This window comes from Cetorhinus maximus, chromosome 27 (assembly GCF_964194155.1).
Source record: "Cetorhinus maximus chromosome 27, sCetMax3.hap1.1, whole genome shotgun sequence".
Lineage (NCBI taxonomy): Eukaryota > Metazoa > Chordata > Chondrichthyes > Lamniformes > Cetorhinidae > Cetorhinus > Cetorhinus maximus.
The window spans coordinates 8732987-8760848 of NC_135905.1; the positions used below are offsets into that span (position 1 = coordinate 8732987).

A 27862-nucleotide genomic window follows, 5' to 3' on the forward strand; every position below is an offset into this window, starting at 1 on the left:
GTCCTTCTGTCTTTTCAAGACAGCTTGGCAGCTTTGAATCCACAGAGCCAGTCAGGTGACTCTCAGCAGCCATCTTGTGCAGCCCATCAATGTCCATTTTAAAAAGAAAAATCAGTTCCAGGAGATTCCACACTGGGTATAGTTTATGTTTTAAGAGTAATGTATATGACATGCCCTACTGGGCATGACAGAGGGCAAGATAACCCTGACACTTTATTTATCTTCTTGCAGCTTTTAACCATGGTCAGTTGCCTGTTTAGTAGGGTCCAAGGAAGAGTGAATTGCACCTAATCAGTGGTGAAAGTGAGATCAATGGGCGGGATGTATTCTAATTTTACCTCTGATGAAGGTAAGTGGAGGAAGGGGAGATAGAGGATTTGGAAACCAGGGCATGTTGTGAATTACAGGGAGATGATCAGTATTATTTATTCCTCCGGATGCAGTGTCTCCTGTTACAGTACAGTTCCATAGGCCTTTGTAGCCCACTAGTATTTGTTCAAGTGGCTGCTCTTTGTTTCCAAGCCTAGGTCGTTATTGTTAGCAAGCTTTTCAACCATGTGGGCGTGATGTACTAACTTGATCCCATCCTGATGTCTCCATACTTGAAAAAGCAGGAATTTTTCCCTCCACTGGCCTGGGGTCATTGAGGATAATGGAACACCTTTCCCCCAAATATTAAGGACAATGAAACCCTTCCCCAAACACTAAGGACAATGTAACCCCTTACCCCCAAACACTAAGGACCATTGCAGCCCCTTCCTCTATCACACGTTACCTTGTCCAAGATTGTAGACCAGATGGTTTAGTCATTGAGTCTCTGCGGATGACCAACATACCAGAATTTTCTAAAATAACAAATATTGCTTCTGTAGTACTTTTCCTAAAGTGTGTCTTGTGGCACAATGGTAGTATCTCTATCTCTCAGCCAAAAGCCCTGGGTTCTAGTCCAACTCCAGGGCTTGATGGCAATCATAATGTGGCCAAACAGATTGATCATCAACCTGCAAATCCTTCCAATATGCCTATAGCAGGCGATAAGAGTGAGATAGTCTTCAGGTCAGCCAGAATCTGCAGAAGGCAATGGAAAAGCACTCCAGTATGTTACCAAGCATAACCATGGACCAACACATGGAAGTCCATGGTCACCAACGTCCTCTTAGGTCATAGTACCTGAAGAGAATATGAGAGTACTCTTATGTGGGCTAAACAGAATGTAGATATAAGACATTAGAACTGCTCCTTCAAGAAGTTCTTCCTGTAGAGAGATGGTAAATCTCTGAAGCTTTAATAGTGCTACACAGTAAGGAGGTCAGTAGTAAGTAATCTTGGCATTTCCTAGATTGACAGAGACAGTTTGACAGGTGAACTAATCTCTTTAATCAGCTGCTGCAGTAGCCTCACCCTCACTCACTGCTGAGTGAACGAGGAGAACAGTTCAGCTCAGGAAAAGTTGGTGGTGTTGAGCCAAGAATTCGATTCAAGCACAACACTTTGTCATTTTCTAAGCCGCTTTAAGAGAACACGGATATCCTGAAGTTGGGCTCTTCTGCTGTGTGACATCGCTGGTGTCCACATCGCCCTGGGCAAGCATGCATCTTGCAGCCCAGTTTCTGTTTTCGAGGTCCATGAAGAACAAGTGTCCCAAGAAGATCTCCTCAGAAGATGAAGAATATGATCCCTTTTGGAGAAGGTTGGGTTGAACTTGTTGTTTTTTAGGAATAGCCTACCTTTCATAGTCCTTCTCTGGCCCTCAGAGCTTGTAGCTTGTACAGAGCAGCATCATGTTACAGCCAAAAGTTAATGGCTTGTGCCAGGTTGAATCCATCTAGGGGCCTCCTCTTCCTTCCCCTCCCTCTCCGGCTCTCTATGGTTTTATTGGAGTCCTGCTTCGCCTCTTTATTTTTGCCATTGACCTATTAATAAGGTAATTATTCTGATCGTTTGACATGATTTGATGGGAAACTCCAGCAATTGCAGGGTCCAGAACAAGATAGATGCGAGTTCAAATGAAAGACATTTAACACAGAGAGCCGAGGAACTTTCTTACGCAAAGGGTTGTGAGGTTGTGGAATGTACTACTGGAGTTATCACCTTAATTTATGGATTAGATAGGTGGGTTAGAGGAAACAGGGATAAAGGGATAAGGGAGCATGATGAGTACATGGGATTAAGATACTGCTCATGCTGAAGATAAACAGCAGCATGGACTGTTTGAGTTGAATGACCTATTGCCTTGCTGTAATGTCTACGGAATTCTAGCAGCTTTCAAAATAACTTCTTGGGGCCAGCACATTCCTTTGGGCCGCCAACAGTTTTAAATGGGGCTCAGTTGGGCCTAACAGATAGTAACAGACCTTCTTATTGGAGCTTGCAAGTGTTTGTAGCAGATTAGGAGTCTGCAAAAGTTTGTAGTAATAAATGGCACATGGATACAGAAAGATTGCAACGTGAAGGGGATTGTTTTCACGTGGGAATTCTGGCAGGATTGTCGGAAAATGAAAATAAACCACAAATGCTGATTTTCAATTCAGGCCTTCTGCATTTATTGTTTTCTTTTGTTCAATCTCCACTTACTCACTTTCCTCTTTTTGCTGATCTCTCCAATGTCTTTTCACCCTCTTAAACATTCTCGGCATCTGCTGTTCTTTCGCTATCTATCCATTGCTTCATCGAAATGACATTTTACATCACCTAAATGTTTTCTATTAAGCAATTTTTGGGTCATTTGACCCATTAATTCTCTATTATAATTGCAGTATCCTGCCCCCTACATTACTACAGGTCAAGTATCCTTTGTCCAAAATCCTTGGGGTCGATTGCGTTTCAGATTTCAGATATTTTTTGTTTCCCAATACTGCATATAGGACTAGGCCTACTTACATTACAATAGCCTAAGCTTAGGCTAGCTATAGTCTAAAGTAAATAAAATGACTAGAAAAGTAAGATGTATCACTGAGTAATAAATACAGGGTACCTATAATAAGTTCCCACCCGTGGCGCTATCTGCGATCCTGCTTGTAGGAGAGGGCTCAGAGTGTCGATGTGCAGACAAACAACTAGACTTCCCGCACTTAAGGTTGGGTGCAGTTGGTGAGGTTCATGTTGGTTCGGGTCGTGTGGACTTGGCTCAGGGACTTCCTGTGTTAAAGGTCAACGAGGTTCAAAAAAAGTGCGGTGTTTGGGTGTGTTCGGTTTTCAGATTTACTTTTTTTTTTGTAAAAATATACTTTATTCATAAAATATCTTCAATCACATTCCAAACCATTTCAAAAACAACATTACAAGGGTACAATCCAGGTTAAACTTTTACAAAATGTATCACCAGGTGCATCAGTACAAACAATATTACAATCATTTACAGCCTTTCATTTTGATCTGTACAGCCCGAGGGGCTCTAAACAGTTCCCAGTCTCTCGGTGCGCTGTGGTAGAAAGGTCTTAGACAGCGACCCTTCCCCATTGCGCCTTTGCGGCAGCTGCCCCAAGCTTTAGTGCGTCCCTCAGCACGTAGTCCTGGACTTTGGATTGTGCCAGTCCGCAACAATCGGTCGGGGACAACTCTTTGTGCTGGAAGACCAACAAGTTTCGGGCAGACCAAAGCGCCTCTTTCACTGAGTTGATGATCCTCCAGCTGCAGTTGATGTTTGTCTCGGTGTGTGTCCCTGGGAACAGCCCGTAGAGCACAGAGTCCTGTGTCACAGAGCTGCTCGGGATGAACCTCGACAGCAACCACTGCATCTCTCTCCAGACTTTCTTTGCAAAGGCACAATCCACAAGGAGGTGAACAACGGTCTCTTCCCCACCGCAGCCACCTCGAGGGCAACGTGCAGAGGGGGTGAGCTTCCTGGCGTGTAGGAAGGATCTGATGGGGAGGGCCTTTCTCACCACCAGCCAAGCTACGTCTTGGTGCTTGTTGGAAAGTTCTGGCGATGAGGCATTCTGCCAAATGACTTTGACAGTCTGCTCGGGGAACCATCCCACAGGGTCCACCCTCTCCTTATCCCTCAGGGCCTCTAGGACGTTACGTGCTGACCACTGCCTGATGGACTTGTGGTCAAAGGTGTTTTTCTGCATAAATTTTTCCACCAGGGACAGGTGGTACGGCACGGTCCAACTACTTGGAGCGTTCCGCGGCAGCGTGGCCAGACCCATCCTTCGCAACACCGGGGACAGGTAGAACCTCAGCACGTAGTGACACTTGGTGTTTGCGTACTGAGGGTCTACGCACCGCTTGATGCAGCCACACACAAAGGTGGCCATCAGTATGAGGGCGATGTTGGGCACGTTTTTTCCCCCTTTATCTAGAGGCTTGTACATCGCGTCCCTGCGGACACGATCCATTTTCGACCTCCAGATAAAGCGGAAGATGGCTCGAGTGATCGCCATCGCGCAGGAGTCTGGAATGGGCAGACCTGCGCCACGTACAGCAACAGCGAGAGTACCTCACACCTGATGACCAGGTTCTTACCCGCAATGGAGAGGGAGCGTCGCTCCCACATGCCCAGTTTCCTTTTCACCATAGCCACTCGCTCCTTCCAGTTTCTAACGCATGCCCCGGTCCCTCCGAACCATATCCCCAGCACCTTCAGGCCGTCAGCCCTGACAGTGAAGGGGACAAAGGATCGGTCAGCCCAGTTCCCAAAGAACATGGCCTCGCTCTTCCCACGATTTACCTTGGCTCCCGAGGCCAGTTCGAACTGGTCGCAGATGTGCATCAGTCTGCGCACCGACAGCGGATCCGAGCAGAAGACGGCGACGTCGTCCATGTACAGGGAGGCTTTTACCTGAGTGCCTCCACTGCCTGGGATCGTCACTCCTCTTATGCCCGGATCCTTCCTGATGGACTCGGCAAAGGGTTCTATGCAGCACACGAAAAGGACAGGCGAGAGAGGACAGCCCTGCCTGACTCCAGATTTAATCGGAAAGCTATCTGTTTCCCACCCATTGATTGAGACTGCGCTACTGATGTTAGTGTAGAGCAGTTGGATCCAATTTCGAATTCCCTCCCCAAAGCCCATTTTGGAGAGCACATCCCCCATGTAGGTGTGCGATATTCTGTCAAAGGCCTTCTCCTGATCCAAGCTGATGAGGCAGGTATCCACACCCCTGTCCTGTACATAGGCAATCGTATCCCTGAGCAGCGCCAGGCTGTCAGAGATCTTCCTGCCTGGCACAGAGCAGGTCTGGTCAGGGTGAATCACCAATTCCAGAGCGGATTTGACCCGATTGGCGATGACCTTGAAAAATATGAAACACTTCACGAATTTGCGTGTCATCCTTGCGCAGGGGCCATGCTAATCTTCTCTGTATCGTTCCAATTTTAGTATATGTGCTGCCGAAGCGAGCGGTTTTCAGATTTACAGATGAAGGATACTTGACCTGTAAAATCATTACTGACCCCTTAGTTTACGATTCCGATGAAAGATTTACACCCGACAGCCTATCTTTTTACACACAATGACTGACCTGCTCCCTATTCCCAACAGACTGTGCTCATCATAACCCAAGTTTTGTAATAGAATTTTAGCAGGCAGGAGGTGGGCAGAGAGCACAGAGATATGGTGTGAATGGCCATTTGCTGAATTTCTCTGTGAATCCCATTAATCTCTTGCCCAAGCTCTGGAAGGTGATTGGAAGAACCCCACAGGCATTCAAGGCTGAAGAACTTTGTAATGGTAAAGCATGACAGCTTTGAGATGTGAACCGTTCATGACAGGATTTATGCTGGCAGGTTCTGATGGAAGGCCATCAACGTGAAACATTGGGGGCCCAATTTTAACTCATTCACTAAAAGTTCTCGATAAATGCAAGCTGCTGGTATGAAATGCAATATAGGAGGACTTTCTCATGTCAATTATCCACAGTGCTAATTGGTACTGTGGGTTTCTTCCACAGGGACCAGAGCCCTCCAGGACTATGGCCAAGGGCCTGCTCTTTATGCAGGAGCAGGACCTGTCTGTAGTTGTGCCCGAGCCTACTCCTTCTGACTTAGGTGGGGGAACAATACAGCTGAGCCAGTGGTCACTTTGTCCAGGTGTGAGTGCCTTGCTGGCTGTCAACCTCGTCTTTAGAGACCGTGAGCTGGATATTCCACCTGGAGACGGGAAACAGAGGTCGTGAATGTTTCCAGGTTGTGCTCCCGTGCCTGGAGGAAAGAGTCACTCATTGTGATCTTCCCCATGGTGACCAATAAATGGCCAGAGGGCAGGTTTGTCATCCAATTAAGGAGGCTCTCTTGCAGCTTGAGAGCAAATTAGAGGCCTTCTGGCTTGAAAGGAGCAGCAGCCTGAGTTGGAAGGTAAGTATGAGAGAGGGTAATTCAAAATGGAGGCGCCCTCTGTCTAACTTTTTCAAATCGTCAATTGAAAAATAGATTCAGCAGCTAGACTATCACTGTATGGGGCGGTGGAGGGTGGGGTGGGGGGGAGGAGGAGCCCCTCTACAGGGTGGCCTAAAATTGCACCTGCACCCAGGCAGGCAGGAAGGATTTCTAGGCCAACCTGGAGTGCTGGCCCCCTTAGCCTGCTGCCAGGTGCCCATCTCTAGGCACCTAAACTAGGCCCTGCTGCCTGTGGGAACCTGGAGGCCAATTTGAAAATTCCAGTTGGCCTCTTAATGACCTTGATCAGCTACCCTCCTTGGGGATATTTTTAGTTCCTGGCTGCCTCCAACCCCGGCCCTGGCGGGGACTGAACATCCAGCCCCGTATTCTAGTCTCTACTTGCCCCGGTGCTGCCTGGAGCAGGGCTTAATCCCTTCACCTTCTGATTCAAAGATGGAAATGATACCAGTGAGCCAAAGACAACCACCTACTGTCAGTATGAATATCTATTCTATACAGCACTTTCCATCTGTTTCTTACTTGATTATGGCTAACGTAGATGGAACTGGATGGTGGGAGGATAATTCATTCGTACACAAGATCAGGTTAGCTCATAAGCTCCTTCTATCTTGTGAACAGTCAAATGTGTCTAATTATTCTGTACTGTCTTCTGTCCTATCTTGAACCGTTCCTAATTGGCTTTATTTATTTGTAGCTTTGTTGAGCGCGTATGTGGAGACAAGTAGGTTCTTAGAGAGATTAATTTGCTTATTTAATTCAAACACATTAAAGGTCAAGTGACAAGGTTAGCAGTTTTCATCGATGTAACTTAAACCCCCCCAACCCCAACTCCCCCTTAACTTTCTGTCTTGTTTCCTGGATGTACCTAGTCCAGGTAACCATTCTTCATGTTTGAGTACAGGCTACCGGACAATGGAGACATTAGAACAAAACCAAACCAGGCCCTAACCTGATGTTTGGGTGCATGCTCACACCCTTGAAGCAAAGACCAACAACAACAATTGCCTTTATATAGCACCTTTAATGTAGGAAAATGTCCCAAGGGGCTTCACAGGAGCATGATCAAACAAAAATTGGTACAGATCCAAAAAAGGAGTTATTAGGGTGGGTGACCAAATGCTTGGTCAAAGAGGAGGCACTTTTTTTTATTCGTTCATGGGATGTGGGCGCCGCTGGCTAGGCAAACACTTATTACCCATCCCTAATTGCCCTTGTTCAGAGGCCATTTAAGAGTCAACCACATTGCTTAAAAGAGGGAAAGAGATGGAGGGGTAACTGGGGATTCAACCTGGGATCTTCCTGTTTGTGTGACTCAGCACTAAACAGAGGCTTGCCTTCATAAACTTGGACTGGGTGAACTATACTTCGTTAAATCATAATAGAACACTCTGTTCCTATAAGATTAAATAGGAGTTTACTGAGGTGTGGTGGTGTCATATATGTGAATGCATTTATATATAATACTTATTGTATCCTTTGAATACTGCAAAGCATTTCAAAATTAAGCACTTTTGAAGGATAGGTGCTGTTTTGTAGGCAAATGCGACAATCAAGTCATGCACTGCAAGATCCTAAAAACAGCAATGTGTTAATGACCTGTTTCATTGATGCCACTTGAGGAATAAATATTGGTCAGGTCACTGGGAGAACGCTCCAGTGGGAATGGTAGTGGAAGAAACAGCCTGCAGAATATTTAAGAATATCAGACCAACACACATAAAATATCATTGGAGAATTTGAAGCAATTAATGATTACTATTAAAAAAAAACCAAGATCAGTGTCAGTCACAGTATTAGCAAATAGTGAGCTTCATTTATCAAGCCAATAGGCTTTAGGAATCCTACAAATTCGCTTCCAAACATCACAGGAGATGAATTTCCCTTGTCACTATGTGTGGTGACAATGGGAGCAGGTTAGCAAAAATTTCCTCGGCACGTGTTTCAAGAAAAATCGAGTCAGAAGTTTGGGGATTTAAGACCTGCTCAGGTGACTCGAACCCATAATCAGTCAGTGCAGTGCTAAGGGAGTGCTGTACTACTGGGGGTGCTATTTTTAGAGATAAAGACTTTAAAGTGAGCCCGTTCATATTGACATAAAAGAACCCAGGCCATTATAAGAAGAGTAGGGAGTTCTCCCAGTGACCTGACCAATATTTATTCCTCAACCAATCAGTGAAACAGATTATTTGGTCATTACCATGTTGCTGTTTTGGGATCTTGCTGTGCATGATTTGGTCGTCGTATTTGCCTACAAAACAGCATAAAAAGTGCTTAATTTTGAAATGCTTTGAGGCATTCTAAGGATGTGATAGGTACAAAATATAAATGCAACTTCTTGTTTTCGCCTTCACACATGTGACACTACCACAGGTATTACATGTGGGAAGAAGGTGGTGTAATGGTAATGTCACTGGACTAGCAATCAAGAGGCCCTACCTAATGCTCTGGGGACATGGACTCAAATCCCACCATGGCAGCTGATGGAATTTAAACTCAATTAATAAACCTGGAATATAAAGCTAATCCCAGTAATGGTGACCAAGAAACCATCATTGATTGGTGTAAAAATCCACCTGGTTTATTAATGCCCTTTTAGGGAAGGAAATCTGCCATCTTGTCTGGCCTGAATGTGACTCCAGCCTCACAACAAAGTGGTTGACTCGAAACTGCCCTCTGAAGTGACCTGGTAAGCCACTTAGTTCAAGGGGAATTAGGGATGGGCAACAAACGCTGGCCTTGTCAATGATGCCCACATCCCATGAAGGAATAAAGGTGATAAAACACATAACCACAGAGGAATGTCTCCCTTAGCATTGTCTCAGGAACCAGTTCTTTCCCATGAGTGAGCTATGAAGTATTATTTTAAGAATGGAAAACCTTGTGACTTGATTATGATTGCAGTGAAGATGAACTGATCATTAGTTACAACAAGGAATGTGTGCATGGTCTGACTGGATCCAGAGCATGAGTATGGTGGACACTAACTGAATAGCAGAGTATGAATATGCATGGTTTGATTTAGTTGGTTCAAACTGTGAACAAGTACATTCAGGGAAGAGTTACCCACTCAGAGTTTAGTGAGTGCTGAAGTGAATTATAATCCTAGCCCTTCTTTAGGGCTATTCAGGATCAGGCATACTCCTCGGATAATCACTCTCACTTGATATTGAGGAAGACAGCTCCCAATGACACTTAAATGGGCTTGAGGAACTGATCCAACTCTCTCCAAAGGAAAGGAGCCACCAGAGAATATTACCATCCTCCAAATAGCCATTTTAACAAGTTTTAGCTAGATTATAACAACCAGGATACTATAAGCATCCAGGCATCTCTCCTCAACAATGTACGTCTCCACTGAAAAAGTGTACAGAGATGGATTTTTGAGTTTGGATATAGAAGACTATATGAGACAATATATTTTCTAAATTATATGAGTTTATTAAATAACTTAACACGCAGTTCACTTTTGATGGTAATTCAATCTCAACATTGACAGTTCTAGGAAAAGTAAGTATAATCTTGTTTCTAATAGAGAATGTAGGTCTTATTAATGTTACAGACAGATATTTAAGATGTCCATCAATATTTAAAGTAGTATTTAACTTAAACAGAAGGCTTCTGAGTGAAGCAAGGACACCCTATCCCAATTAAAAGGGAGAACTATCATTACTACACGACAGAGACATACCTTTACCTGAGAGACACTGGAGTGAATCCAACAAATGCAAAAATTCTACTGTAGTTCCTTTATTTATACCCTAAAAGACCTAAGCCAGCAGGAAGCATCTTGAGCACTTAGGCTGGGCAACATCCTTGGTTTTGCGTCAACATCCTCCAGTCAAACTGGATACTGAGAGGTGCGGACAGTGGTCAGTTCCTTGCAACACCCGGTTTCCAGGATTCAGATAACCAGTTGTTTAGGGTCATCCTTAAGGTTATCCATTGTTAGACTGCAGTATCTTACAATTTATCAATACCTTGCTGTGGTAATGTAAGGGCCAGTTCCTATTTTTTTCAGAACTGCCTTGTGTTAGAGGATTTGCCACAGGATACTGTTGTACAATTATACCCAGGCATGTTTACAAACTTTTTAACACTTGTCCCTTTGTCCAGCAGATGAATTCTGCTTTTAATTTGAACTCTGCTTTTAATTTTTTATCCCTACTTCATAGGAGAATCACTATTTTAATCTTATAATTCCATATTTATAGCTGGAGTTTCTAATAACTTCGTATTTATAGCTGCATTCCTTCACAGTGCCACTATCCATCTCTCCATATCTCACCCAGAGATGCATACAGTAGGTCTTCTAAACAGAAGAACATAAGAAATAGGAGCAGGAGTAGGCCATTCAGCCCTTTAAGCCTGCTCCACTGGATGTTCTACATCAACTCCGCCTTGCCGCACAATCCCCATATCCTTTGATTCCCTTAGTATCCAAAAATCTATTAATTTCTGCCTCAAATACACTCAATGACTGAGTATCTGCAGCTCTCTGCAGTAGAAAATTCCAAAGATTCATAACCCCCGAGTGAAGAGATTTCTCCTCATCTCAGTTCTAAATAGTCGACCCCTTAACCTGAGACTGTGACTCCTTCTATTGTAATGTGCCTTTAAGGGATATCAGCATGCAATCAATAGAAAGGAAGTGGGTCATGTGATCCAGTCTTATTTTCACTTTTGCTTTGAGCAGCGCACACACAGCAGCTCTGGTGCCTTCAAGCACCAAATAAATTCCTATGTACAAGTGTTCTCATGTGCCTAGTCCTAATAAATGAACCCACAACATGTTTACCCAATCCCTCATGAGCAATTGGTGCCTTGTATCTTGTACAGTAAATAAGCCCAAGGTATTATATCATTATAATAACATGACCAGTTTTCAATTCCCCAGCCAAGAGAAGCATTCTGTCAGCATCTATCCTTAAGGATTTTATATATTGCAATGAGATCACCTCTCATTCTTCTAAATTCCAGGGAATATAGACCTAGTTTATTCAAGCTCTCATCGTAGCAAAATCTCTCATCCCAGGAATCAGTCTAGTGAACCCTCCAAGGCACATATATCCTTCCTTAAGGAAACCAAAACTGCACACAGTACTCCAGTTGTGGTCTCATTAAGGATCTAGACAATTGGAATAAGCCTTCCTTACTCTCATGCTCCAATTCCTTTGTATCAAAGGCTAATATGCCATTTACCTTCCTAATTGCTTGTTGTAACTGCATGTTAACTTTCTGTGATTTGTATACAAGAACACCCGGGCCTCTTTAAACACCAACATTTCTTAGCCTCCGACCTTTTAAAATATATTTTGTCTTTCCACGCTTCCTACTAAAGTATCTTCACTTTAATATTTCCCCAACCCAGCAGAGACCCGACATAAGTGGAGGATGGTGTCTTTAGTCAGGTGAGGCTTACTGGGGTCCAGTGGGGTGGAAATGAGCTCTGCTTATGGGGTGGCTAGTGGGGGGAGGGGAGGGGAGGGGAAGGGGGAAGGGGGAGGGCTGTGGTAACCCAGACTAGGGAAGCACCCTGAACTCCCAACAGGCAATTCCCTTCAATACTTTATGATTGGCGTGTTTCAACATAATCTGAGGGGGGAACTGCATGGGATCTCTGACAGGGAGGGGTAGGCGGATGTTGGAGATGCACCTCGACTGCCTGTAAGTGTAGTGCCCTCCCACTGACCTTGCTGGGCAAATAGACTCAAATCCACAGTCCCTCTCTGCTACCTTACAGAGTAGCAATGCAGATGTGAGCTTGTCAGTGAGTTTCGTTAGAGCAATTTGCCATTCACTCAGTCTTTTTGGACCTGAAAATCTCTGGAGATTCCTCTTACTGTGACTCCACCTCTCTGCCCCTGTCTCCTCCTTTAAGATGCTCCTTAAAATTTAACTCTTAACCAAACTTTTACCATAATCTCTTTAAGATGTTCAGTGTCAAATTTTGTTTGAAAACATTCCAGTGAAGCACCTTGATATTTTGCTACACTTAAGGCACTATAGAAATGTAAGTTGTTGTTGCATGGCTCAGCTGGTGAACCTCACTGAGACATGGAGCTAGCTATCTTTGTCTTTCTAAGTGGTGTAGGTTTTATTGCCCGACTTCCACTTTGGAACCTCTAAGGGAAGAAAGCTCAGCATTGCCACCCAGCGCCAACATGTCTCCATTTGTGTTTTGTACAGTGGTGAGGAAGGGGGTCGGCAGGGTCACCAGCAACCGCCCGTGAGCAGTGATCCCTGTCACCACAAGGATGGCCCAATTGGGAACGGATGCCCTGTGCCCCGGCCAAAGGCGATAAACCCAGAGAGGCTCAAGGACTTTGGGGAGGATGAGTACCTGGAAAAAGACGTCAAGACTTGGGAAGTGACGGTTATGGGCCACTCGGAAACACTGCTTAGCAATGCCCTGAACGTGACGGAGTACAAGACAAACAGGACCCCTGAAACCAGCAGCGGACAAGTCCGATTTGAGGACATCAGTGCAGCTGCCTTTAAAATCCAGAATGGAGTGCAGAAAACTCCCTGCACGGTAGGTTGATAACTTTATTTTTCAGCCTGAGCTCTTTTCATGAATGTTGAGCTTACATTGATAGAAGCTGCAGCATAAGGCTAAGAATTGGCATCTCTATGCAGGAGAGGGGTGCAAGAGCAGAAAGACCTGGGTGTATATGTGCATAGATCATTGAAGGTGGCAGGACAGGTGGAGAGAGCAGTTAATAAAGCATATAGCATCCTGGGCTTCATTAATAGGGGCGTAGAGTACAAAAGCAAGGAGGTTATGCTGAATTTATATAAAACACTCGTTAGACTTCAGCTGGAGTATTGTGTTCCGTTCTGGGCCATATTATAAGAAGGATGTGAACACGGAGAGAGTGCAGAAGAGGTTTACAAGAATGGTTCCAGGGATGAGAAACTTCAGCTATGTGGATAGGTTGGAGAGGTTGGGATTGCTCTCCTTGGAGAGAAGAAGGCTAAGAGGAGATTTGATAGAGATGTTCAAAATCACGAGGGGGCTGGACCGGGCAGATAGGGAGAAGCTGTTCCCACTTGTAAAAGGATCAAGAACGAGAGGGCACGGATTTAAAGTGATTTGAAAAAGAAGCAAATGTGACGTGAGAAAAAACTTTTTCACACAGCGAGCGGTTCGGGTCTGCAATGCACTGCCTGGAAGTATGGTGGAGGCAGGTTCAATTAAGGCATTCAAGAGGGCATTAGATGATTATTTAGATAGAAACAATGTGCAGGGGTAATGGGGAAAAGGCAGGGCAATGGCACTCGGTCATAATGCTCATTTGGAGAGTGGTCACTTTTGAAGTGTGGTCACCTTTGAAATGTGGGAAATGCAGCAGCTAATTTGCACACAGCAAACTCCCGGCCCCCACACAGCAATGTGATAGCAACCAGATATTATGATTGTTTTATGATGTTAATTGAAGGATAAATATTGGCCAGGACACCAGGAGTAACTCGCCTGCTTTCCTTCAAAATAGTGCCATGTGGAAACTGAGACACAAGTTTATATCAAGACTGATTCTATATCTGTGTATATAGAAACTGATTCACTGCATGTGCTCACGATGACTGATTTTATCTCTGTGTATACCGAGACAGATTCTGTCCCTGTGTATAAAAAGATTGATTCTCTCCTTGTGTACATCGCAACTGGCTTCTTCTCTGTGAATATCGAAACAGCTTCACTCTCTGAGTATATTGAGACTGATTCAGTCGCTGTGTCTTTCGAGACTCATTCTCTCCCTGTGTATACCGAAACTGATTCTCCCTCTGTGTATATCGAGACTGATTCTCCCCCTGTGTATATCGAGACTGATTCTATCCCTGTGTATATCGAGATGGATTCTATCCCTGTGTATATTGAGATGGATTCTATCCCTGTGTATATTGAGATGGATTCTATCCCTGTGTATATTGAGATGGATTCTATCCCTGTGTATATCGAGATGGATTCTATCCCTGTGTATATCGAGATGGATTCTATCCCTGTGTATATCGAGATGGATTCTATCCCTGTGTATATCGAGATGGATTCTATCCCTGTGTATATTGAGATGGATTCTATCCCTGTGTATATCAAGACTGATTCAAAAGAACATAGACATGTTGGTGGGCAGACAAGTGGCAGATGAAGTTCAATGCAGAGAAGAAGTGTGAGGTGATTCATTTTGGCAAGAATATGGTGAGACAGTATAAAATAAAGGGAGAGCCTCTAAAGAAGCTGCAAGAACAGAGGAACCTCGGTGTATATGTATATAGGTCACTGTAGATGGCAGGGCATGTTGAGAGAGCAGTTGATAAAGCATATATTATCTTAGGCTTTATTAATAGGGGCATTGAGTACAAGAGTAAGAAGGTCATGTTGAACTTGTATAGGACACTAGTTAAGCCTCATCTGGAGTACTGCATCCATTTCTGGGTGCCATACTTGAGGAAGGATGTGAAGGCATTGGAGAGAGCACAGATGAGATTCACAAGAACGATTCCCAGGATGAAGAACTGTAGCTAACAGAATAGACTGGAAAGGTTGGGACTGTTTTCCTTGGAGAAAAGAAGACTGAGAGGAGACTCGATAGAGGTATTCAATATTCTGAGGGGTATAGGTAAATATTGAGAAACTGTTCCCTCTCTGGAGAACATCAAGAACTAGAGGGCACAGATTCAAAATAATTGATAAGAGGAGTAAATGTGATGTGAGGAAAAAATTTTTTACCCAGAAGGTGGTTAGAGGTTGGAATGAACTTCCTGAGAAGGTGGAGGAGGCAGGTTCGATTGAGGTATTCAAAAAGGAATTGGATTGTTACCTGAAAAGAGAGAATGTGCAAGGTTACAGGGATATGGCAGGGGAGTGGGACTAGGTGGAATGCTCTTTCAGAGAACCAGTGCAGACTCGATGGGCTGAATGGCCTCCTTCTGCACTGTAAAGATACTGTGATACTGGTACATCCACCTGAGAGGGCAGACAAGGCTTCAGTTCAGTGCAGCATCTCTCCAGCGCTACACTGGAGAATTAGTATGATTTTTTGTGCTTAAGTCTCTGGGGTGGCACTTGAACCTGTTAGGATGGTGTTGGTTACAGAACGTGTCTGTTAAAGAAGTCTTTATCGTCTTTTGTATGTTAACAGCAAGTGCTTATTAATTACTTGTGACTACATACAAATGTATAGTGAAAGGTACAGGCATGGAACTATCTCCATCTTAGGCCTTAACACATCTCTGGCCAACACCACACTGATCCTAGGCCTGGGTCATGCGGCTTCCTACATCACTGTGTGGGCGGTACTGTACTCAGTCTGATATTAACCCTGTATGTGCCAGACCTTCTACTACAGAACCCGCAGGCTACTTAACTCAAATGCTACCCATTGAGCCACAGCATCACATCAGTGCACCACTCTCATATCCCTCCACCCTGTCAATTTCAAGCGCTTCCAAGTCACATGTATCCTGGGTTGGATTGCACAGGAGAACTCCCCTTACTTAGTTTCAGCAATAGGACTTAACACCTTTCTCAGAAAAGCAACTCCTCCTGCAACAGTGTGTTATTTTCCCATTGCCCACATGAACCATCCAGTGACTTCTCATGACAAGATATCTATACTCTTTCAATTCTGTGCAGCCCCACTGTCACTGCCCCACCAATGGTGGCTATACCTTCATCCATCTGGACCGTAAGCTCTGAAATTCCCTCCCAAAACCTCTTTTCCTTTCCCCTTGCATCTCCAACTTTGGCCAAACTTCTGCTCAGTTTCCAGAATGTCCTTCTTGGGCTTGATGTCAAATGTTTGTTTAATTACAGACCTGTGAAGCACCTTGGGACCTCTGACAATTTGAAAGGTGCTATATAAATGTACAGTGGTGCTGTTGCATGAGATTAGTGATAAACTAGGAACGACGTTATACGGAGGACAAGGCGAAGTGATGTATGATTCACTGCCTCCGCTATGTTTTTCAATGCAATGCTGTGGTCCTTGGGCACTCCTTTAGCACTGCATTGAAATGTAACCCTAGATTAGGTGGCAAAAATCTCTGGAATGGGACTTGAATGCATGATTTATTTTTATTCGTTCATGGGATGTGGGCATCGCTGGCTAGGTCAGCATTTATTGACATCTTCTGACACAGAGGCAAGAATGCTACCCATTGATTCAAGCTTGACACTACTGCCTTGTGATTCATGGTCTAAGGTATGATTCTCAGACTCCCAGAAATGCTTGCTAAATTTTTTAAAAAATGTATTTATTCTTTCATGGGAAGCGGGCGTGACACCCTGTGACAGGCAAGGCCATTCCCGATTGCCCATGAACTGAATGGCTTGCTAGGCCATTGCAGAGGCCCGTTCAGAGTCAACCCCATTGCTGAGAGTCTGGAGTCACATGTAGGCCATGTTAAGTTCCAATAGCTGTTTAGAAATGAAGACAGACCCCTTCAGACAGAGTTTTATCGCTTGTCATAAACTCTCCACCAAGAGAACTAGTCTCAGCTGTTATCCCTTGAATACAACCAAATCAGTACTTAGTTAAACAACCTAATAATTAACAATTGAACTTCTTTAACTGTTTCCTTCTCCAACAGATTCCCCTCTTAAAAAGAAAGTAACCGTTAATTTTATATAATCACACAAAAAAAATGGTAATAACATCAATATACATTTTTTCATTTAATAAATTGACCTTATTTCCCTCCTGAAAAAAAGAACACATGTCTAGAAATGTCTACACAAAATAAGTATTTTTTCTTAAAGAAAAAGACGTCGCTCTTTGAGGATCATGAGTAACTTCTTGGAGCTCGCTCCTCTTTTGGTGAAGCAGTCAGATAATTGGTAGCTGCTATCAATCCATTTGATCTTGGCAATCTTCTTATTCTCAAGCATCTGTTTTAAGCTTGCAATGTCAATTCGCAATCTCTGTTTGTTAACGCATTTCATAGAGGGAAAATTTTCCCAATGTGACTTATTATCTATAAGCCATATGATAGGTACTGTTCCTGAATGCCCTTTTCCATTTAAAACTTTTCTGCCAATATCTATGCTATAATCTACTATAATGCTATATTCTACTGCCTCAACAAGGGCAAGAGTCTCCGCTGCTAATGTACTTTTTACAACTCTTCGTATCTTTTTAAGATTCCCATGCCAAAGGGCAGCATTTGCCTTTCCCCCCACCCCATGAGAAATATTATAAATCTTCCCGCACTTGAAAATCCATCACATAGATTTGCTTAGGACGCATCACTGAACACAGTTTCATTTTTCTAACATCACCCAAAGATGGGAAGTTCAAAATGCACTGCTCCATTTTTAATTTTGTCAATGCTTTGTTTGCCCGAATGATTTCTTCAACCTTCATCATTCGTTTTAGTGCCCAATTCCAAAATGTCAAAACTGACGTCTGGCCTTGTTTGTTTGCCTAGCCAATTGAGTTGCCCAGTTAGACTTCTGAGTTCCTCTTTTCATGTTTCAGAAGCCACTGTATCTTTCTGGGAGGCCCTTCCATGACTAATTGCAATAGGATTGATATTCTCTAAGTAGGATTGCTGATGTAAAAGGACATGTGATCCGCTCTGCCTGATTTCCAATCCACTGTACTTAAACACACCAGAAGCCTGACTTCCAATTTTAAACTCCATTCTGAGCCCACTAATGACAACTGTTTCAAATTCGCTACTACCACCTCACAAAAAAAATCATCTACATGCATCATAAAGATGCCTGCAAGTTTCCCTCCATGGTGCCAATAAAACATTGCCGGGTCTGCTTCCAACTGAAGAGAGCCTAACTTTAACAAAACTGACCTCACTGAGAAATACCAAACTCTGGAGGCATCATTTAAACTGCATACACATTTATTTAGTTCCCAGAGAGTTCCTTCTGCCTTTGGCACCTCTTTTGGTGGACCGGAGAAAAACTTCCCTTTGAAGTTGGTGCCCCTGCAAAAAAGCAGCTTTAATATCAATGGACTTACATTCCCAAGTATTTTTGGCTAATAGAGCTAAAAAGATCTTCCGCATAACTCTCCTTGCCATAGGTGAATCTACTCTTATATCCTGATCACCCAATTTTTCTTCAAACCCTGGTGCCACTAGCCTGGTTTTAGCTTTATAAGTCCCATCAGGAAGCACCTTTTCCGTGCATATCCATCTATGAGACAGAGCTGGTTGTCCCCTATCTGGCACCTCTGTGTATACCCCAAATTCTTTCCAACTATGTAGTTCTTGCTGTTTGGCATTCTTTATTAATTTATCGTGTAATTTGTTTAAAGCTGCTAAGACTTCTCGATCACATGGGCTTCTGCTCCTTGTAGCGTTACCAATCTGTGCCATATTCCTTGACCTTGTTAAGCTATGCCTTCTATCATGCTGCAGACTGTTACTGTTTGATCTCCCTCTCCCATTTATAGATTTTCTTTCAATAGTTCACGAACTCTCCCTAGAGGCATGTTCACTCCCAGACCCAATGTCTGAATTGATGCTGCGTTTTCACGCCTTCCATTTTTGTACTTCATGTTCCCAATCCATAGGCCTAACTTTCTGTCCTCTATCTCGTACATTTAACCAATTTTTATAGTTTCCAGTGGCCTTCCCTGCTCTAGCTACAGTTGTCGCATCCCGCCATTGACTGGCCCCTTCTGGCAAGTATGTAACTTTAGTGCCAGCTTTTGGCAGTTGTCCTCTGGGACAAATTGCCTCATCTTTTTCATCTGAATTATTGTCTCCATCTTCAGATACCCTGTTAACTTTAGCTACCTGGTCCTTACAATCATACAACATACGGGTATGAGAAGTGCATGGTTCCTCATCCCTTCCCACACTTTCCGAACCCACAAATTTGTAGTCCGCGCCAACTAACCTTAATGAGTGTACCCGAATAGTCTGGTTCCCATGTTGTAAAATGACTATTTTACCATCTTTACCTATAACCCAGGCCTTTCCACTCGTTAAGTCCTTCTCTTTGATAGTATACCATATCTCCCTGATTGAAAATAGTTTCCGATGGACGTACATTGCATCTTAGAGCTCACCGAATTCTTTCTGAAACTTCAGCTTTAAGGAACGCTCTTCTACCCGCGTATAGTGCATTTAAAATGCTCAGAAAAGGTAGAGCTAATCATAGTTCCCTCCCAAGCTTGGGGATGATCACTCAGGACTGAAGGAATTTTGGGGCTTCTACCAAAAACTAACTGATGTGGATTATAGCCCCCAACCATCTGCAGTGAAATCTTGGCATGGACAGCCAATGCTAGAGCTGATGTTAATTTACAGCTTGGTCTATCCGCCAATATTTTACGAAGCATCTTATCTAGAACCACGTGATTCCTTTCACACACTCCGTCATTAAAGGGGCTTTCAGCTGTGGTATTCATAACTATTATATTCATGTTTTCGCACATATCCCAGAACTCGTCATTAGTAAACTCCCCCCTTCTCATCAGTGAGGAATCTTGCTGGTGGTCCCAATCCACTTCTCCATTACCTGATCCACAATTATTTTCTTTGCTGTATATATGATTGTAACCTGCCTGAACCTTGTTGCCAAATCTACAAAATGTAAAATAAAAATGTTCTTTTCTTTATCCCACACCTTTAAATCCATCACCACAACTTCATTGAAATCCCTCGCTAAAGGTAGACTTAATATCGGCCATGATGGTGTCCGCCTGTATTTCTTACATATAGAGGAGATAAGCGATAGGATGCGATGTAAGTTTACTGTACTCTCCATCCCTTAGCAAAATTTTTAATCTTTGTGAAGAAAGGTGGGCAAATTGCCAATGCCATTTTAATGCAATTTGCCTTCCAAATTCCTATCTCCTGACGTTAATAACATTTCTTTAATCTCCTGAGCAGAAAAGTTAGGTTTCATTAAAGGAATACAGTAGTGTCCAGATTGCGTAAATTATAAATCCACAGGTTTTCCAAATACAATGGCCTTGTCATTTTCCATGTCCAGCTTCATTTGCACTTTCTTCATCGGTGGTCTGCCCAATAGTAATGGTATTTCGCTAGACGCTACATCCGTGCTGATGAAATGATTTTACTCCAGCTATCTTACAGGGAATCACTACCCTTTTTAAAGATTTTAGGGCATTATAATCTCCAAATCTAAAACTTGTGGAGCCCTCAAATTCTTTAGCCTTATTCCGGTCCTTGTCATTTAAGGAGTCCAGATAGCATTTTAACCAGTCTATTCCACAGACTGTAGATGTGCATCCGCTATCTAGCGCCGCACAGTTGAAGGACTCTGCCACCAAGACATTCATCACTGGGCTGAAACTTCTTGTAGCTAATACAATGCCCTCTCTTTGATCAATATCTCCACCTTCTTCTTCTGAATCTTCTGTCTCATGTTTAATTTTGAACATCTTATTATATCATTTAGGACAGTTCATTGCATAATGGTATTTTGAATCACATCCAAAACACCAATTGACCACAACCTGGGCGTTTCTGGGGTTTATTCTTTTGTCATAAATCCCTAATTCTTTCCTCCTGCCATAATTATCCAAGGTGTTTCTGTCCCCATTGTTTCTAGTTACAAATCTCCTTTCGTACTGACGCCTGCGTCCTGTTTCTAAACGATCTCGCCATCCTGTTAACATCGTCTCCTCCATTTTCTGTCTTACCGCCGAATGGCCCATTTGCACCATGAACACTGCTGGAAGGGAATGTTTTCCAAGGAATCTTTTTTAGAGCTTCTGACGTCTGTTCTAGCAGTGTGTGTCTTTCTGTAAACTTAACTTCCGTGAGAACTAGAATCCTGGCCATATTTGATACTTTGGCACAGTCTAGTAACTTGAACACCAGCACCAATTGTGGAGTTTCTAGACAGAACTTTTGCAGTCTTGTATATAGTCAACTGAATTCCATTATGCAATTTTCTATGGAACTTTCTTCCAACTTTCTAAATTTGTCAAAATCAGACCATGCTTCATAAGCACTTAATAAATCATCTTTTTGATAGATTTTATCCATAAAACCTAATGTTTCCAAACCTTCATCCATGTCCAAATGCTCAGGCTTCAACTCTGAAAATACTTTGCATCTTATATTGCTTTTGTATGGTAACAAAAGTGCCAAGGCCATTCCCTGTTTTTTTTTATTTTGGCAGGGATGTCCACCTGGTTACTTCATTCTTCCATTGCTCATAGGGTTCACTCTCAAAAAACATCAGTGGGTAAACTCTACATTTTGATTCAGCCATTCTCCTTTTTTTGAGTGACTCCAAATCACTCTGCTCTTAAAGTTAACTCCAAATACAGTCTTTTGTCCGAAGAAAACTTAGTTTCCAATCTTTTACTGACAAGCAGCGACCATCCTCTGCTACCACTATTAAGTTCCAATAGTTGTTTAGAAATGAAGACTGAAACCAAGACAGAGCTTTATTGCTTGTCATAAAACTCTCCACCGAGAAAACTAGTCTCAGCTGTTATCCCTTTTATACAACCAAATGGGTACTTAGTTAAACAACCTATTAATTAGCAATTGAACTTCTTTAACTGTTTTCTTTCCTAACAGGCCAGACCGGGTACAGATGGCAGATTTCCTTCCCTAAAGGACTTTAGTAAACTAGATGGGTTTTTACAACAATCGATGATAGTTACATGGTCACCATTACTGAGACTAGCTTTCAATTCCAGATTTTATTAATTGAATTTTAAATCCCACCAGCTGCCCATGATGGGGTTTGAGCCCGTGTCCCCAGAGCATTAGCCTGGGCCTCTGGATTACTAGTCCAGTGACAATGATGGATGTTTACAACTTGTTGGCAACTTGGCCAAAGCCAACAGCCTCGGTAACCTCGGTTACTTAGCAAATATCCTTTATTCCCAGTATTCCAGGCTCTCTAAGCAATACGGGATGGATCTTTACTTGAAGAAGGAATACCTGCATTACACCGGCAGTGTGAAAGAGCGAGGAGTGTGGTACTTGTTGACATCACTATCACAGGTACGTAAAGTAAAAACTACCATCTCAGCTAATTGTCCATCCTTTCTAACAGGAAGGTAACACAGCATTGCAAATGTGGGAAATCTCAAATGAGAACCAAAAACATTGGGAATATGCAGCGACCATTCTGCATCTTTAAAGAAAAAAAATGACCAGTTAATGTTTTGGGTGTAGACCTTCCAGCAGAACTGAACTGAAAGGTAGGGGGTTGCCAATGGGAGTAGAATATCTGGATCAGCAGTTGTTAAAGGGCTATATTCAGGGTTTAAAGTGACCTGGAAACTTAACAGTAAATAGTTAGCTGCTGAGATAGAAATTGTTGGCAGCCCTATCAGGCGAAAATGAAACATGATGGCAAAGCCAGTGGGTATTAGAGCAGGAAATAGGGCCTGTGGACACGTGGTCCAGTTTCTGAACTCGCTGAGATTTGGGTCAGTGGAGGCGCCTCTGCATGATGTGGCTGTGAAGATCATTGGTCCACTTAGCACACCAGAGCATTCTCCCAATTGTAGGACAGTAATACAGCATGCCTGGCAGGAAGTGGTGGTTGGGTTCAATGCTGCAGACATCTCAGGGTTTGTAGCAGGTGTGGAGGAAGGTGCAACACCTTGACTGTCCAAGTGCAACTGCACATCAGTCCCAATTACCAGATAGATTGTATGTTGCAGTGATTTTTGTTTTGTTTTTCTTTCTTTGAAATGGCCAGCATCTCTAATCGCCCTTGAACTGAAAGGCTTGCTAGGCCATTTCAGAAAACAGTTAAGCGTCAGCTACATTGTTGTGGGTTTGGCGACACATGTAGGCCAGACCATGTAAGGATGGCAAATTTCCTTCACTAAATTAAGGCATTAATGATCCAGATGGGTTTTTACAGCAATCAATGATAGCCCCCATCACTGAGTCTAGCTTTATATTCCAGATTTAAATTCCACCAGCTGCCACACTGGGATTTGAATTCACGTTCCTAGAGGATAATCCTGGGCCATTGGATTACAAAGCTAGTGACATTACTGAGACACCATCGACGCCCCAGCCTCTGTTACCTGTCTAGAATTCCTTTGAAACTGTGATAAGCAAGCTACAGGTTGCAGTAAATGTTTCTCATTGGGATCAGCAGGAAAGGAAATGTGGTAACATATCTAATCCACTGCCCACTCTTCTTCCCTATCATAGTGATTTCATTCAGTTGAGGCAGGTTTTGAAAACACAGGCTGGAGGGCACTGCAGTTTAGGTAATTACTAATGCTATAAGGGTTGCGGGGGTTGGTGGGTGAAGAGTGTGGGGAATGGAACAAATTGGATCGTTCTTTCAAAGTGTCAGCACAAGTATGGTGGACCCATATGCTGTATGATTCCATGAACTATCCTGTTCCATTTTGCAGGAACAGCAGAGAAAGGGCGTGATCTTGGCATCCGACAACAACTTCTCCAAGGCCACGGCTCACCATGCCACAGAGCTCCACATCCCCGTCTTTATTATCGTGCCTACCAACACCTCGCCAGGCAAGGTGAAAACATGCCGCGAGTATGGAGCTATGGTGATTACCTACGGAAATAGTGTGCAGGATTCCCAGAGCCATGCAAGAAAACTGGCCAGTGAGAACGGTTACCTCTACCTGCAGGAGTGAGTTACTAAATTGTTCTAATTTCCTCTTGCCTCTGAGTCACAAGGTTCCAGGTTCAAGACCCACTCCCCAGGATTTGAGCTCATGAAATCAAGGCTAACACTCCAGTGCAGTACTGAGAGAGTGCTGTACTGTGGGAGGTGCCGTCTTTCAGATGAAATGTTCAACCGAGGTCCTATCTGCCTGTTTGGATGGATGTAAAAGATTCCATGGCACTATTTAGAAGAAGTCCAGGGGAGTTCTCCCTGGAGTCTTGGCCAATATTTATTCCTCAATCAACATCTCGATTATCAGGTCATTATCACATTGTTGTCTGTGGGAGCTTGCTGTGTGTAAATTGGCTGCCACATTTCATACATTACAATAGTGACTAACTTCAAATGTACTTTATTGACTGTAAAGCACTTTGATTTGCCTGGTGGTCATGGAAAGAACTATATAAATGCAAGTCTTTCTTTCTTACTTGCAGACCTGAGGAAACCATGGTAACCAAAGACAGACTTTCTCATAATCCCATTGGAAGGGGAAAATCAATCATTTGAAAATATGGTTCTCTGTAAAGTATTATTTGCTGCTGCATTAGGGAGACATCTTGTAACTCAGGATTTTATTATTGGGGTGTGTGGGAGAGGGATAGAATAGTGGAGGTAGAATTCCCATTGCCAAATGCTCTGGATAGGAGACCCAATCGGGGTCTTTACAATTCGGAAGGAACTCAATACAGCGCATGTGGAGAATCTCACATTTTTTTTGCCTTCCCTTGAATCCAGAACAAGGAACAATAAATATGAGCTTTACAAATCAAATGAAAAATTTAGAAGGAAATTCCTTACACAAAGAGTGGTGATAAGCTGGAATGATGGACAGATTGAAGCAGAGAGCTTAGACATATTTAAGGGGAATCTTGAGGAAAACATGAGGGAGAAGGGAATTGAAGGATATGAGGGAAGAGGGAATTAGATTGGGAGGAGGCTCCCATGTAATGCAAACACCAGCATAGACCAGTTGGGCTGATTGGCCTGTTTCTGTATTGTAGATTCGGCGTAGAATGTCATCGCTTGTGCTCTTGTGACACATGTTGTGCAATTTGGATTGGTAAAATTGCCAGTGGGCATAGTTAGTGAGCCTCACTGATCAGGAATGTTCAGGAGACTAAATGTTCCGAGCCTCAGCCATTGGTCAGATGCCTCTTCCACTGCCAGGATCTCTGAGAAAGGGTGTGCATGACCTTCCCAAGGGGACACAGGTTTGATCAGGAAATTCTCATGGATCAGCACATGGAATAGACATCCAGCTATAGTAATGAGGACAATATCATTTACAAAACCCTCTTTACCCAAAGAGTGATGAGAATGTGGAAGACGTACAGGGAGTGAAAGGAGCGAATAGTATAGATATATTGAAGGGGAAACTGGACAAGCATATGAGGGAGAAGGGACTAGAGGGTTATGATGATAGATTAGAAGAGGAAATATGGGAGAAAGCTCGAGTGGAGTATAAAGCGGAGGTATGGACTGGTTGGCCTGTTCCTGTACTGAATATCCTATAATGTAGTTATGAGTTATCGCAGTTATCCAGAAGAAAGAGTGGAATGTTGACCAAATGGCAGCTCTGGCAGAGGTGACCATATTGTGTGTCTTTCTGACAGGGAGGACAGTGTACCTTACCTGGCAGGATTGGGGACCATGGGCCTCGAGCTTTACGAGCAGGTAAACAAGCTGGACGCTGTGATCCTGCCAGCAGGAGGAGAGTGCAATCTCTTGGCAGGGGCTGCCGCCCCCATCAAACATCTCAATCCGGGCATTACTGTTATTGTAAGTTCAAACAGACCGAGGGGGGGGGTGGGGGAGGTGGTGGGGTGGTGGTGGTGGTGGTGAGTGAGGGCGGCGGGCAGTGTGGTGAGGTGAGGGGATTTGAAAGCTGAATTTTTAGCTAATTAATTCAAAGAGTTTGAGAGTTGTAAGGGTTGGAATCAGAGACGGCCATTGACGCAACAATGGGGGATTCGTATTGGTCACGTTATCTCTCCTGTCCATTATTCCATAAAATGGAATATCCCGTGTATTATACAAAGGGCAGCAAGTGGAATTTTGCCTGTTTATGCCCATTCTGACCCCCCCAATCTCCAATTCCACCCCCTCAGAGGGAAACACTTTACACCAATTTTATTAATCAGTGTCAGCATCAATCTGTCAATTATAGCACAGACAGCTAAAGGCAAAAGACCCCTTAGAACATAGCAACATAAGAAATAGGAGCAGGAGTAGGCTATTTGGCCCCTTAAGCCTGCTTCACCATTGAATAAGTTCATGGCTACTCTGATTGTGGCCTCAGCTTCCCTTTCCCATTTGCCCTCCCCACCCCCCACCACAACCCCCCCAACACTTGATTCCCTTGTAGATCAAAAGTCTGTTTAAATTTTCTCTAACAATGGTCTCTAACCCCAAGTTTAGAACACCATTCCATCTCCTTACCCGTGTGACAATTCCATTAGCCACACACCTCCATAGGCGCCCAGAGTGCACCTGATACAAGCGCTAGTCACTTTACATATGCAAATAAGACACCTGACACATGATTGAGGTCCCCTTTGCAAAGTTGGACTGTACATGATGACAGGATGGATGAGACCTGCTGCGAACAGCTCCTTCAGACTCTTGACAGCGAAAACAATGTTCCTCAAATGGACTGCTGGGTCACTGGAAAGGTGATGGGGAGATGGTGGTGTCAATGATACTGTCAATGGCTGAATAATCCAGGGGCCCAGGATAATGCTCTGGGCGGGGGGGCATGGGTTCAAATCCCACCATGGCAGCTGGCGGAATTTAAATTCAGTTAATAAATCTGGAATTAAAAGCTTGTCTCTGTAATGGTGACCATGAAACCAGTGTTGATTGTCATAAAAGCCTGTCACCCTTAGGGAAGGAAATCTGATATCCTGAGCTGGTCTGGCTTATGTGTGAACCCAGACCCCATGGCAATGTCATTCACTCTTAATTGCCCTCTGAAATGGCCTTACCACTCTCTTGTCAAGATAGCTCACCACCACCCTCTCAAAGGTGGTTAGGGATGGGTAACAAATGCTGATGATGCACACATCCCGTGAAAGAATAAAGGAATGTTTTCATATTTTTACTCTTTACTTGTGAAGGTGGGAGGAGTGGGGGTGCCCCTCCGAGATCTGAAGTAGATCGTACAGGCTATTGCCAGCCACCATTGCCCAATGCACATCCTTGACCCCTCCCCACCTCTGAACAATTGAGTTCCCCAATAACCTAGGCTTGTACTCCCTTGAATATGGAGGTTAAGGGGTAATTTGATTCAGGTTTTCATGATTTTGAAAGGACTGATTTTTTTTTTGCTGCTGGAGAGTCTGGGATGAGGGACATAACCTTCAAATCAGTGCCAAGTCATTCAGGTGGGAAATTAGAAAACAATTCTTCACACAAAAGGTGGTAGTAGTGCTGAACTCTTTCTGATGAAGAGCGGTAGAAGCTAGCTTAATTAATAATGTTAAATCTGAGAGCATTAGACTTTTACTAGCCAAGGGTATTAAGGGATGCAGAAATGAGGTGGTTGGATTGAGTTAAGATATAGATCAGCCGTGATCTAATTGAAAGGCAATTGAATTTCGATGGGCCGAAGGGCCTTTTTCTGTGCTGTAGACCTCTATGACTCTATGGCAGGATAAGCTCAAGGGGCTGAATGGCCTCCTCCTGTTCCCATGTTTTGAACATGACGAGGGTTGATCTTGGTGCCTCCCTGGTTGGCAAGCTACCTCTGTGTTTGCGATTAGCTCAGGAAATGAGCTTGGCAGGCCAATTTCCCGTGGGCCTGCCAAGGCCCTGTTTAAGTATCAGATTTCACTTTGACTTATAGGAAAATGACCAATTGAGAAGGCCCTGGGTAACTGAAGAAAGGCAAGTGAAATACAT

General features: G+C 43.6%; 1 protein-coding gene and 1 non-coding gene across 2 annotated transcripts in view; one reads left to right on the plus strand and one right to left on the minus strand.

Moving 5' to 3' along the window:
- The first annotated feature begins 1429 nt into the window (after nt 1-1429).
- Nucleotides 1430-27862, plus strand: part of LOC144668533 (L-threonine ammonia-lyase) — a 58429-nt gene continuing 31996 nt past the window's right edge. Inside the window, exons 1-5 of the mRNA XM_078530664.1 lie at nt 1430-1690; nt 12529-12874; nt 22186-22302; nt 23685-23926; nt 25576-25741. Of these exons, the coding sequence (XP_078386790.1) occupies nt 1590-1690; nt 12529-12874; nt 22186-22302; nt 23685-23926; nt 25576-25741 (972 nt within the window). The 5' untranslated portion in view covers nt 1430-1589. The remainder of the gene's footprint in view (nt 1691-12528; nt 12875-22185; nt 22303-23684; nt 23927-25575; nt 25742-27862) is intronic.
- Nucleotides 5241-5345, minus strand: LOC144668722 (U6 spliceosomal RNA). The gene has a single exon (XR_013573546.1). It is a non-coding gene; the product is annotated as a U6 spliceosomal RNA (small nuclear RNA).